At 43.0% G+C, this 11,484-nt stretch overlaps 1 protein-coding gene across 2 annotated transcripts; it reads right to left on the bottom strand.

Annotated features, from left to right (window-relative positions):
• Window positions 1-4,382: 4,382 nt before the first annotated feature.
• Window positions 4,383-10,656, bottom strand: LOC139399219 (bile acid-CoA:amino acid N-acyltransferase-like). Of its 2 annotated transcripts, XM_071144732.1 has the most exons (10): window positions 10,645-10,656; window positions 7,621-7,823; window positions 6,742-6,841; window positions 6,273-6,630; window positions 5,943-6,062; window positions 5,712-5,785; window positions 5,463-5,556; window positions 5,319-5,399; window positions 5,088-5,229; window positions 4,383-4,962 (listed from the first exon to the last, which is right to left on the bottom strand). In XM_071144732.1, exons 2-10 carry the CDS (start codon window positions 7,808-7,810, stop codon window positions 4,832-4,834), a joined length of 1,290 nt encoding a protein of 429 aa, XP_071000833.1. In that variant the 5' UTR covers window positions 7,811-7,823; window positions 10,645-10,656; the 3' UTR covers window positions 4,383-4,831. The 2 variants fall into 2 exon arrangements, with proteins under 2 accessions (XP_071000833.1, XP_071000834.1); XM_071144733.1 differs by lacking the exons at window positions 5,463-5,556; window positions 5,712-5,785.
• Window positions 10,657-11,484: the final 828 nt, after the last annotated feature.

The following is an 11,484-nucleotide window of genomic DNA, read 5'->3' as shown; positions in this document are numbered from 1 at the left end:
AACGAAATAAGTATTCAAAAAAAACACCCCTAAACTAGACTATTTCAACAACAGCTAACTAAATAACCACAAATACAGTGGGTGGTCCGCCCAGTTCTAACTAGGGTATTTAACAAAGTTTACCTACAGGTAGTGTATGCCCATGGGAGACTTGTCTTGGTTCCCCTTTTTCCCACCAGCAAAGAAACACCATAACCAAAAACAATACTCACAGGTGATGACAAAATGCTATGGGGGTTTTAAACAAAGGGAAAGGAACGGTGATTGGGTAGGAAACAGGAGGAGGTGTGTCTTCTGATTGATGATTGATTGTTGACTGATTGGGGAGTGATGATTTTCACCTGTGAGGGGAGAAGGAGAGAAAAGAAACACACACACACTGGATACTTGTATCCGTAACATCCACAATCGGGATGCCATAGTTAAAGGCTTCCTGCAGCCACTGCCTCGCAATGCAGGCATCACAGTAATTGACGGCAGCCCTTCTCCAATCCAGTTTTGTACTGTTTTAAAGATCACTCATTTTATTTGCCTTCCTTGCCATGTTGAATAACCTTTTTTGTTAATGTATTCTGATCTGAGGTTTTTATTTAGCTCGTATTCTGCCTGTAGAGATACTGCACATTTTGGCTTGTGTCCACAACAGGCAACTAGGGTTTGTCCTGACAGGTCTGTTAGACTTATGAGTGGTAAGGATGCAGTATTTCTTTATTTAGTTTGTCTTATTCCAATATGTTTGACTTTTAAATCAATCAACTTTCCTGACCCATTCCTCTCCTTAGGTCATTCGAAATTGGCATTGCCAGAGCTCCATTGTGAGAACTGCAAGGAGACTGGTACAGCAGGCATGAAAGACCTGCAAAGGAGTGGCTATTGACCTGCCGCTGTCTTCTCAACAGACGTGATCTCTTCATATGAAAGAGCTGAATATGGCATGCCACATCAAGCATTTTTGACAATGCTTGACCAGAGGACAGTGCGTTTTGGCAGAGTAAGTTTAACCCTTATTATTCTAATGCAAGACTGACAGACTGATTGTAAGGCAAGACTGGTGGAGGCTATTTTATAATTTACTGCTATATTGTTATTTATCTGTAATGTCCGGGGTGTAGTGGAGGAAGGAGTTAGACGAAGGAGACAGAGAGTTCAGAGTAGGCACGTCTTTAATACACCGACCAGGTGAAAAAGTAGATGCCACTCAACACAAATACCCCAAACCACAGGGGAACTAAACCATATCCATGCATGCGTGCACAAGTACACATAGAACAATCCCGCACAAAGAGCAGGCCAACTAATAAAGCCCAACTAATAACCTAATCTACAACAGTTGTAACCAATAAACAGACAAGGAGAGGGAGGAAAAAAAAATCAGTGGCAACTAGTAGGCCGGTGCCGAGCGCCACCCGAAAGGGAAGGGGATCCACCTTCGGTAGGAGTCGTGACAGTACCCCCAACGCGCGGCTCCCGCGGCGCGCCGACACCGGCCTCGAGGTCAACCCGGGGGGTGAGGCGCAGGGCGATCCGGATGGAGGCAATGGAAATCCCTCAACATCGACAGATCCAAAATGTCCCCCAACGGTACCGAGCACCTCTCCTCCGGACCGTACCCCTCCCAGTCCACGGGGTACTGCAGGCCCCTCACCTGTCGTCTCGAGTCCAGAATGGCCCGTATAGTGTACACCGGGGAACCCTCGATGTCCAGAGGGGGAGGAGGGACCTCCGGCACCTCACCGTCCTGCAGGGGAACAGCTACCACCGGCCCGAGGAGAGACACATGAAACAAGGGGTTAACACGATAGTAGGAAGGGAGTTGTAATCGATAACACACCTCGTTTATTCTCCTCAGGACTTTGAAGGGCCCTACACACAGTTTAACCAGCTCAGCTATAGACTACACCAGCATGACTAGTATCTATGTGGACCCTACTACAGTTGGAGTAAGAACCCGACACCCCGCCGCCGCTCCATCATAATCCCTCGGGAGCGCAAGACGGAGAGCGCTGGAGCCGGGGGATGGGGAGAGAGGAGAAAGGGAGTCTTGAGCTGGGGAAGCCGAAGGTGGAGAGAGGAGACCACTCCTCTCCTATCGGTCCATTCTCTCCATCATTTGGTCCATGGCGGATCCGATGGAGGACGGTGGTGTGGTGGAGAACACGTTCCTCCATCGATGGGAGGGGGTTGGCCGCTGCCCCTGCTGACTCCATATTTACCGGTGCGGGATTCTGTAATGCCCGGGGTGTAGTGGAGGAAGGAGTCAGACGAAGGAGACAGAGTTCAGAGTAGGCACGTCTTTAAAACACCAACCAGGTGAAAAAGCAGACACCACTCAACACAAATACCCCAAACCACAGGGGAACTAAACCGTATCCAAAAACAGCTCACGTAAACAAAACAGTCGTGACATACATGCGTGCACAACGAGTACACATAAAACAATCCCGCACAAAGAGCAGGCGGGCCGGCTGGCTAATAAAGCCCAACCAATAACCTTATCTACAACAGGTGTAACCAATAAACAGACAAGGAGGGGGAGGGAAAAAAAAAACCAGTGGCAGTTAGTTGGCCGGTGACGACCACCACCCAAACGGGAAGGGGAGCCACCTTCGGTAGAGTCGTGACATTATCAGGCAGGGAAATCTTCTAAACTTCCATGGCTAGTGACAGGTGGAACATTGGAATGTAAAAAATGCTTTGTTATTAAAAATGTAGATATTTTTGCTCCATGAAGTAATCAAACAATGTGTATGCCGCCATCTTGTCTACTTTAAATCTTCTCTCTGTGAGATGGTTAGGTGTCCACCCCAAAGTGCTGCATGTCATGAACGTATCAAGGAAATCAAGCATCGCTTTGAATGACACTCACTTGTCTAAATCAATGGGAAAATATTTAAAATAATAGCGGAGCATTTTCTAAAGTCCAACGTTTCACCTGCAACTGGCCATGGAGACAGCGATGGTTTCCAAGTCAGGAATTTAGAAAAGTACCACCAAGTAAAGGTTGGTCCAAAAATGTATTGCTTACCATTATGTCAAGTCATTATTTAATCAGTGTTCATAAATTCCAATTATATTTCTGTCTGATACCCAGAGGTTGTAAAGTTCTTATCCCTCTCTCCTTCCATCCCTCCACACTATCCCTCTCTCCTTCCATCCCTCCTTCTCCCTCCATATTGTGAAAATGAATCAGTTCTTGCTTTCTGATCATAATGAATAAGATTACATGGACAGGGAAGTCCTTGTCCAAGATCAGCAGTCCCACTCAGATGTTGGAATACAGGCCCAGGACTCATCTGTTGCCCACCACTACACATGTGCATTCATCATCCTAGTGTGATATATTGAAGAACTGCAAAATAATGACCAAATAGTGCTCTATTCTTCTGATTTATTATAAACATCATAGACAACACATTTTCTATTATTTCCTTATGATTCAAAAAATAGAATCAATCATCTGTGTACTATGGCAGTTAGTGTTAACACCTGTGCCTGAAACCTATTGGCAGGTTGAAACTCATGCAGTTCAGTGAATGAGAGACTGACCTACTACTGTGGACACTCCTCATCAGCCCTCAATGTATGTTGTACAGCTGTGTCCACTGGTCTGATGGCTCAGTCTTTTCACACATATTAATCCTTAAGAGTATATTGATGCACCCGTGCGTAAATCTAAGTAACATAATAATCCCCATCAAGATAAATGTTTTTTTTGTGGGGTGTGTCTCAATCCACCGCATCCGCCTATGTTGACATTGCACATCTGAGGTGTTTGTCAGACTGAGAAATCTCGAAAATTGGTCTTCTCACAAAAAAAATCTTATTCCTTATGATACATTTTTGGACTGTCTTTTTTGCCATTTATGAATGTGTTATATTCAATGCGTTTCTATGGGCTATAGTAGTAAAGCCCAAATTCAATATTTTATGTCATCATTTTTTTTAATAATACCTAAAACCAGATGTACACTACACAACTTTCCAAATCCTAACTTCGCTGAGCCTCTCACATTAAACCGTCTTTCCTGACGTTTTTTTCTCTTGACAATGTGGTGCGCACACTAAACGACATGGCAAAGACAGGGGTCACACACTACAAGATTCTTCACTTGGTCGTTAGATTCTCGATACCACGCAGTCTCGCGAAAATAATTATGTGATTAGATTGTTAACATAGCTACAACGAGCCTCAAACGTTTGTCAGACATTCACACTTGCCATACTGACTTGAAATATCTAGCATTTTGAATTGAATAACTTTGCTTGTAAACTGCAGCGATTTGACGCTTTGGTTAAAGGCAAGTAAAAACACATACTTTGAGTAGTAGTAGTAATAGTAGTAGTAGCTCACATTCTGGGTGATGAGAAATATCATCATCTCACTGGTTTCTTCTCTGGCGAGCTCTCATTGGCTATTGCTGATCACCCGCTCTCAAAACATTTTGAAAATATCGGGACGTCTGGGACTGCTCAAAGATGAGATTAGTAGCCCTCAGATTGTGTATCTGGCCCGCTCACATTAAATGAGCGTTGTGACGGCCAAACGCCTCAAGTAGGCAACGACATGGGGATTTGGTCTTCAATTTCAAAAACTTGTCTGGGAGAGCTAAATCGGGGCCAAAATCATGTAGCATACACCTGGCTTGGGAGTCCTACAATTCTAAATCAAATAGCAAAATTATGGTATGACTAAAACAATTCCATGATAGCTTAGTAGAACCCTCACATCCCCCCCAAAGGCTTAGACTTTATCATATTTTAAATGTTAATTTATTTGAACAGTTATAGCTTAGTCAATCATACTAGGCCCTGATGCTCCTCGGGTGTGACATCACAGCTTGGCATTAAGGACAGAGTCAGGGCTGGGGTAGAGGTGTTGCCGTAGGAAGCTAAGGCTCTTTTCCCAAAAGTCTTCCTGAGCATCGGCATGCGGCTTGGTGTACCCTCCCCACAACACCATCACTGCAACACATACACAATCATTAGTTACATTGGAAGTAAAGAATTGGTTCATACATATACATATACATATATATATATCTTAGTTCAGGTGTGTATACTATAGGTGTGAGTTGTGTGTACAGTACCTTTCTGTCGTGTTTGAGGCAGTATGAAGTTGCTGGCTCTGAAGTGGGGTGTGTAGGGCGGCTCAATGAGGTGTCCAGCATCAGGGTATTGCAGATTGGTCAGTAGGTGCTCGTTGCCCGCTGCACGCATCATCTGGGTCATCTGTAGGTCAGAAGTTAGAGGTAACATTCAGCGTCAATGAAAGTGATGGATTTCATAGGTAGCTTGTAATCATGGTTGTGTGTACTCACATCCTTGGCAGACTCCACTGTCGCCAAGTTCTGATCATCCTCCCCGACGACCAACATCAATGGACACTTTATCCTCCCCATCTGTCAGAAGACACAGCAATGAGTAAACAAACCCACTGTGTGTGTTTGTGTGTGTTGACTTACATCCACTTTCTCTCCAAGGTCGGTTGGGATAGGCAGACTGATGTCTCTCCAGACCACACGGCTCTCTTCATCAAATCGGATCTTATACCCATCCCTGGCAATAAATAATTATGTTTTTAGTCGCCGTTTCTTCATTTGGGCTGTATGTCACAAGCTCCATAATCACTACCTTCACTTCACGATAATCACGGTACCTACACCTTCACTTTGAACAGATTTGGGTTTATTTTTCAGCCACACACCACTCACTTGTTCAACACTTTTCTGAAAGACTGGTTGAGCCGGTGGATGTGACACCCACTGATACACACACAGCATCTGGGCTGGAATACACACAGTATTTATTGTTTACACACGAAACAAACTCTTAAGCATATGCACATGGTCAGGGTTGGGACATTAAAGATGACTGAATCTGAATTCACTCTATAAATACAAAGCTCCAATCTGGAGGAAAACGAGTAGGAGGGAGAGGCTCACGCTGATGTCTTTGGAGTAGGCTGCCAAGTTGAGGGCGACTGACGCGCCTAAGGAGAGACCAAACAGAGCAACTCTGTCCTTCATCACCAGAGGGTGCTCCTGCACAATCCTGAAAGCTTTCTACATAACAGAGAGATAGAGCTCAAGGTCAAGTGATAAAGATACAATGTAGGATCCAATGTAGCGGATGTGATGTAATATAACGTGAGGTGATGTAATATAACAGTGAGTCTGGATAATGAGTCACAGGAGTGGACTCTGCCCTCTCAGGGCCATTTCTGAACATTAAGACAAGCACAAGCATGTAGGCACACACAGTATGAGAATCACCTCAAAGTAGGTTGTTGATTCGATGTCTGAGTTTCTGTTCTTGTTATGGGAAAGGTACTCTAGCACCATGGAAACAAAACCGTGTGACGCCAGGAGGCAGGAGCGGTACTCCACCAGCCCCCCACCCCCTCCCCACATATCCAACACCCCAGGGAAGGGTCCAGGACCTGGGGGTAAAAAGAGGGTCCCTCGGACTCCATGTTCCCTGATGTCAATTCTGCACACACCCGGTGCCATGTACCATCGTTCTGTGACTACGATCGCTAGAGGAGACTGCTTGCTGAAGCCCTCAGCCATGTGCCCACTGTACACAGAGATGTGAACCACCATAGGAGTGAGGACATCAATCCTTCTCAACCTGAGAGACAGAGAGTTTATTTGACTTGTCCAGCCAGGCCCAGTCACCCTAAATGATGTGTTTATCCTATGTAACATTGACCCCAAATATTGAGTTGCTTTGGTGTATTACCTGAGGCCTGTCCGACTGCCTGGAACAGGCTGCATGCTCCACAGTAGACCCATGGGCTCTGCTCCTTCATATGTTCCTCCAAGACTGGCATCCTTAGCAACTACATAAACAGAAAAGAGAAAGAGGCTTGAGTTTCTGACTAGGACTTTGTAGTTGGATGACCATTAATTTTTTTTTTTTGTAGTCAGAGCTCGTTTTTAAGAGTTGTCAGTCTTTCAACAGGGGCTCCCGAGTGGCGCAGCAGTCTAAGGCACTGCATCTTTTTTTACCTTTATTTAACTAGGCAAGTCAGTTAAGAACAAATTCTTATTTTCAATGACTGCCTAGGAACAGTGGGTTAACTTGCAAGCTTTCAGTTCCTAGTCCAACACTCCAACCACTAGGCTACCCTGCCGCCCCATGCACATCAGAGTTGTGTCAAGCTAATAAGTCACTCATAAAACAAGAAAATTGTAAGAGTGTGCTTAACTGTATTTTAATTTACTTTAGTTCTCATGAAGGTGATAATTATGACTAAAACTACAGAATAAAACCACCAGTTAAAATCAAGGAACTGTTTTGCTCGTGGTTACTGGAGGGAGCTACAAACAACCATATTGGTTTTAATAACATCTATTTTGCTATCTTTTACTCAAGGTTTTCTGTTTTGTACAGTGATAATGTACTAACTTGATGACAATAGAAGGCAAACTAGCAGGCAAAAATATTGGCCAGCCGCCAGCATCTCATGTTTCAGCGCGTGCTGATCTTATTGGCGACCAACAGGACAACGTGTAATTGAATTAAACAAGAGTATATATGGGATTTCATACCGAAGTTAGACCAAGACTACATCCAAGAAGCCTGTCTGTCAGCCCGGTCGGCGGTCACAAACCTTACCTGTCACCATGCCTTGGTCGTTGCTGGTGTAATGGCCGAATGCCTCCCAAAAGTCATTATCCTCAGAGCGATGAAGGGAATGCAGTGTCACCGAGAGCGCTGGAGGTAAATTCCTCACAACTACCTGGATCTTCTCATCCACGAGCCCCCGCATTGGCTGCACTGATAGAAGCGGGTAAGGCACAACCATGGTGGACAAACACCTGTAGAAAAAGACAAGATTGGTACAGATGGTGGGATTGACATTCCATTTGTTCTGGCTTTAACCTGTGAAAACTGTTTGGCGACAGAACGAATTGGCTAACGAGTCACATTTGCTTCAAACTTCGTGTCCAAATTTACTTGCACTGAGTTATTCGATAATGACAACAGAGACTTGCTGACATAGGTAACCGCTTTATATAGCTAGGTACGAGTAGACAACTTTGCTTGTGCAGGAAAGTTCAAAGTCCGTGCGGCACTGCACAAAGTTGAGGGTGACAAAAATACTAGAATCGAAGCAAATGGAAGTGATTATAATGTCATAACGAATCATGCAAAACATTTACAGTTGACAGGAATATGTTAGTTAATGTAGCGACAAATTATTATACATATTTTTTATCATAAAGTTAATTTACAAAAATTACGATTTATCAAGCTAGCTGACTAGCTAACATTAGCCAGTTAGCTTTATGGGTGTTGTGACATGAGTATGAAATTGTAATTCTGGTTGTTTCATGTTTTAGGGAGACCTGAAACCAGCAAACCAGGCTGTCTTGTGACAGTGGATGCAAAGAATCTAGCTAGCTAAAGCATTTACTGCAAATTGAGTGTACAACGTAGCTATGTTCTTGCTTATTGTACAGTGGAGGATAAAAATACCTGTATGCCTATGGATGTGTAGCTAGCTATCTTGCCGATCTGTGTATGAACCCAAAGCCTATGGATTGAGTAGAATATAATAAAACGTTGTCTCAGGGATTCAGATTGTTTATGCATGTAGTTATTCACTTGCATGAGATCCCTACATTGTAGTCTGTACATTTAATATATTCACTGATCATGTACTCTACCTTGGCAAATAAAGGTGCAGTTCAGGTATGAATGTCTTTTTCAGTCATATCCAATACCAGGGTTATCAAATTCCAGTCTTTGAATGATGCTGTGTCAGCATGTACAATTGAAGTCGGAAGTTTACACTTATGTTGGAGTCATTAAAACTTGTTTTTCAACCACTCCACACATTTTTGTTAACAAACTATAGTTCTCAAGTCAGTTAGGACATCTACTTTGTGCATGACAAGTAATTTTCCCAATAATTGTTTACAGACAGACTATTTCACTTATAATTCACTGTATAACAATTCCAGTGGGTCAGAAGTTTACATACACTAAGTTGACTGCCTTTAAACAGCTTGGAACATTCCATGAAATTATATCATGGCTTTAGAAGCTTCTGATAGGCTAATTGACATCATTTGAGTCAATAGGTGTACCTGTAGATGTATTTCAAGGCCTACCTTCAAACTCAGTGCCTCTTTGCTTGACATCATGGGAAAATCAAAATAAATCAGCCAAGACCTCAGAAAAACAATTGTAGACCTCCATAAGTCTTGCTCCCAAGGATGAACCATTTCCAAACCCTGAAGGTACCATGTTCATCTGTACAAACAATAGTGCGCAAGTACACCTTCTGTCTCCTAGATATGAACGTACTTTGGTGCGAAAAGTGCAAATCAATCCCAGAACAGCAAAGGACCTTGAAGATGCTGGAGAACAGGTACAAACATATCTATATCCACAGTAAAACGAGTCCTATAGCGACAGAACCTGAAAGGCTGCTCAGAGAAAGAAGCCATTGCCCCAAAACTGCCATAAAAAAGCCAGATTACGGTTTGCAACGGCACATGGGGACAAAGATTGGACTTTCTGGAGAAATGTCCTCTGGTCTGATGATAGAACTGTTTGGCCATAACGACCATCATGTAAAGCACAGGGTTGGCAGCATCGTGTTGTGGGGGTGCTTTGCTGCAGGAGGGACTGGTGCTCTTCAAACTAGATAGCTCATGAGGATGGAAAATGATGTGGATATATTGAAGCAACATCTCAAAACATCAGTCAGGAAGTTAAAGCTTGGTCGCAAATGGATCTTCCAAATGGACAATGACCCCAAGCAAACTTCCAAAGTTGTGGCAAATGGCTTAAGGACAACACAGTCAAGGTATTGAAGTAGCCATCACAAAGCCCTGGCTTCAATCCCATAGAAAATCTGTGGGCAGAACTGAAAAAGTTGTGCGAGCAAGGAGGCCAACATACCTACAAGCCTCCTGCTCTGTCAGGAGGAATGGGCCAAAAATTCACCCAACTTATTGTGGGAAGCTTGTGGAAGGCTACCCGAAACATTTGACCCAAGTCAAACCATTTAAGAGCAATGCTACCAAATACTAATTGAGTGAATGTAAACTTCTGACCCCCTGGGAATGTGATGAAATAAATAAAAGCTGAAATAAATAACTACTATTATTCTGACATTTCACATTCTTATAATAAAGTGGTGATCCTAACTAACCTAAGACAGGGAATTTGTACTTGGATTAAATGTCAGGAATTGTGAAAAACTGAGTTTAAATGTTGTTACGAATCCCTTTTGGCCCGACAGTCTAGGGGGGGATGGTAATGAGACCCGTAACATAACCCATGCAAATTATAATTGTGACAAAGTAAAAGTGTGAACGAAATAACCACGACAACTGAAATCTACCGTCAAACTCAAGGTTTATTAATAAACACACGGTAATGGGGGGAGCAGGAAAAGGGGCTGAGCTGGACCCAAGGAAAGAAATAAGTATTCAAAAACACCCCTAAGCTAGACTAGCCTACTTTAACAACAGCTAACTAACCAACCAAAAATACAGTGGGTGGTCCACCTAGTTCTAACTAGTGTATTTAACAAAGTCCACCTACGGGTAGTGTATGCCCATGGGCGACTTGTCTTGGTTTCCCCACCAGCAAAGAAACACCATAACCAAAAACAATACTCACAGGTGATGACAAAGTGCTATGGAGGTGCTCAACCAAAAGAGAGGTCAATACACAGAGAGTGAAACAGCGAGATCTACATACGTGGCATTTACAGAGAGATTGAGCTCTAGAGCAAACCACTGATGGTGTTTTTAAACCATGGGGAAGGAACTGTGATAGGGTAGGAAACAGGAGGAGGTGTGTCTTCTGATTGATGATTGATTGTTGACTGATTGGGGAGTGATGATTTTCACCTGTGAGGGGAGAAGGAGAGAAAAGAAACACACACACACAGGATACACACACAGGATACTTGTATCCGTAACAAATGTATTTGTATAAGGTGTATGTAAGCTTCCGACTTCAACTGTATGTATTACAATTATACACTTCAACAGTGTTTACCAATCTTGGTCCTGGGATATCAATGGTTACACATTATAACTAATAGACTAGAAACAGGATTTAAATAGTTAAAGGCTGGTTTGTAATTCATATATATACAGAAAAACAGTACACTACACTTCCTATGCACCATGTAAATACTCTAAAACCAGTTCATCTCAATATCTAATGTCCTTGAATGGAATTAAATTGAATTTATTTTGGGCGACATACATATACAACAACATGTACAATGTGGACCCAGAGGTTATCACTTGAAAGTATGAATTAAAAAGCTTATTTCCAAAGTGGTCCTCGTGTAATGGTTGTCTTCTTCGTCTGATGACGAGTAGGGGATATCGGACCAATGCGCAGCGTGGTATGTGTTCATGTTGATTTTATTTCAACTCAGAACACTAAACAAAAATAACAAAGAGAATGAAACGAAACTGACACAGTTCTGTAAGGTGACGAAAA

The sequence above is a fragment of the Oncorhynchus clarkii genome, unplaced genomic scaffold (genome assembly GCF_045791955.1).
Source record: "Oncorhynchus clarkii lewisi isolate Uvic-CL-2024 unplaced genomic scaffold, UVic_Ocla_1.0 unplaced_contig_319_pilon_pilon, whole genome shotgun sequence".
Lineage (NCBI taxonomy): Eukaryota > Metazoa > Chordata > Actinopteri > Salmoniformes > Salmonidae > Oncorhynchus > Oncorhynchus clarkii.
The sequence above is the reverse complement of the archived record's forward strand: the minus strand, read 5'-3'. Positions and strand labels throughout refer to the sequence as shown.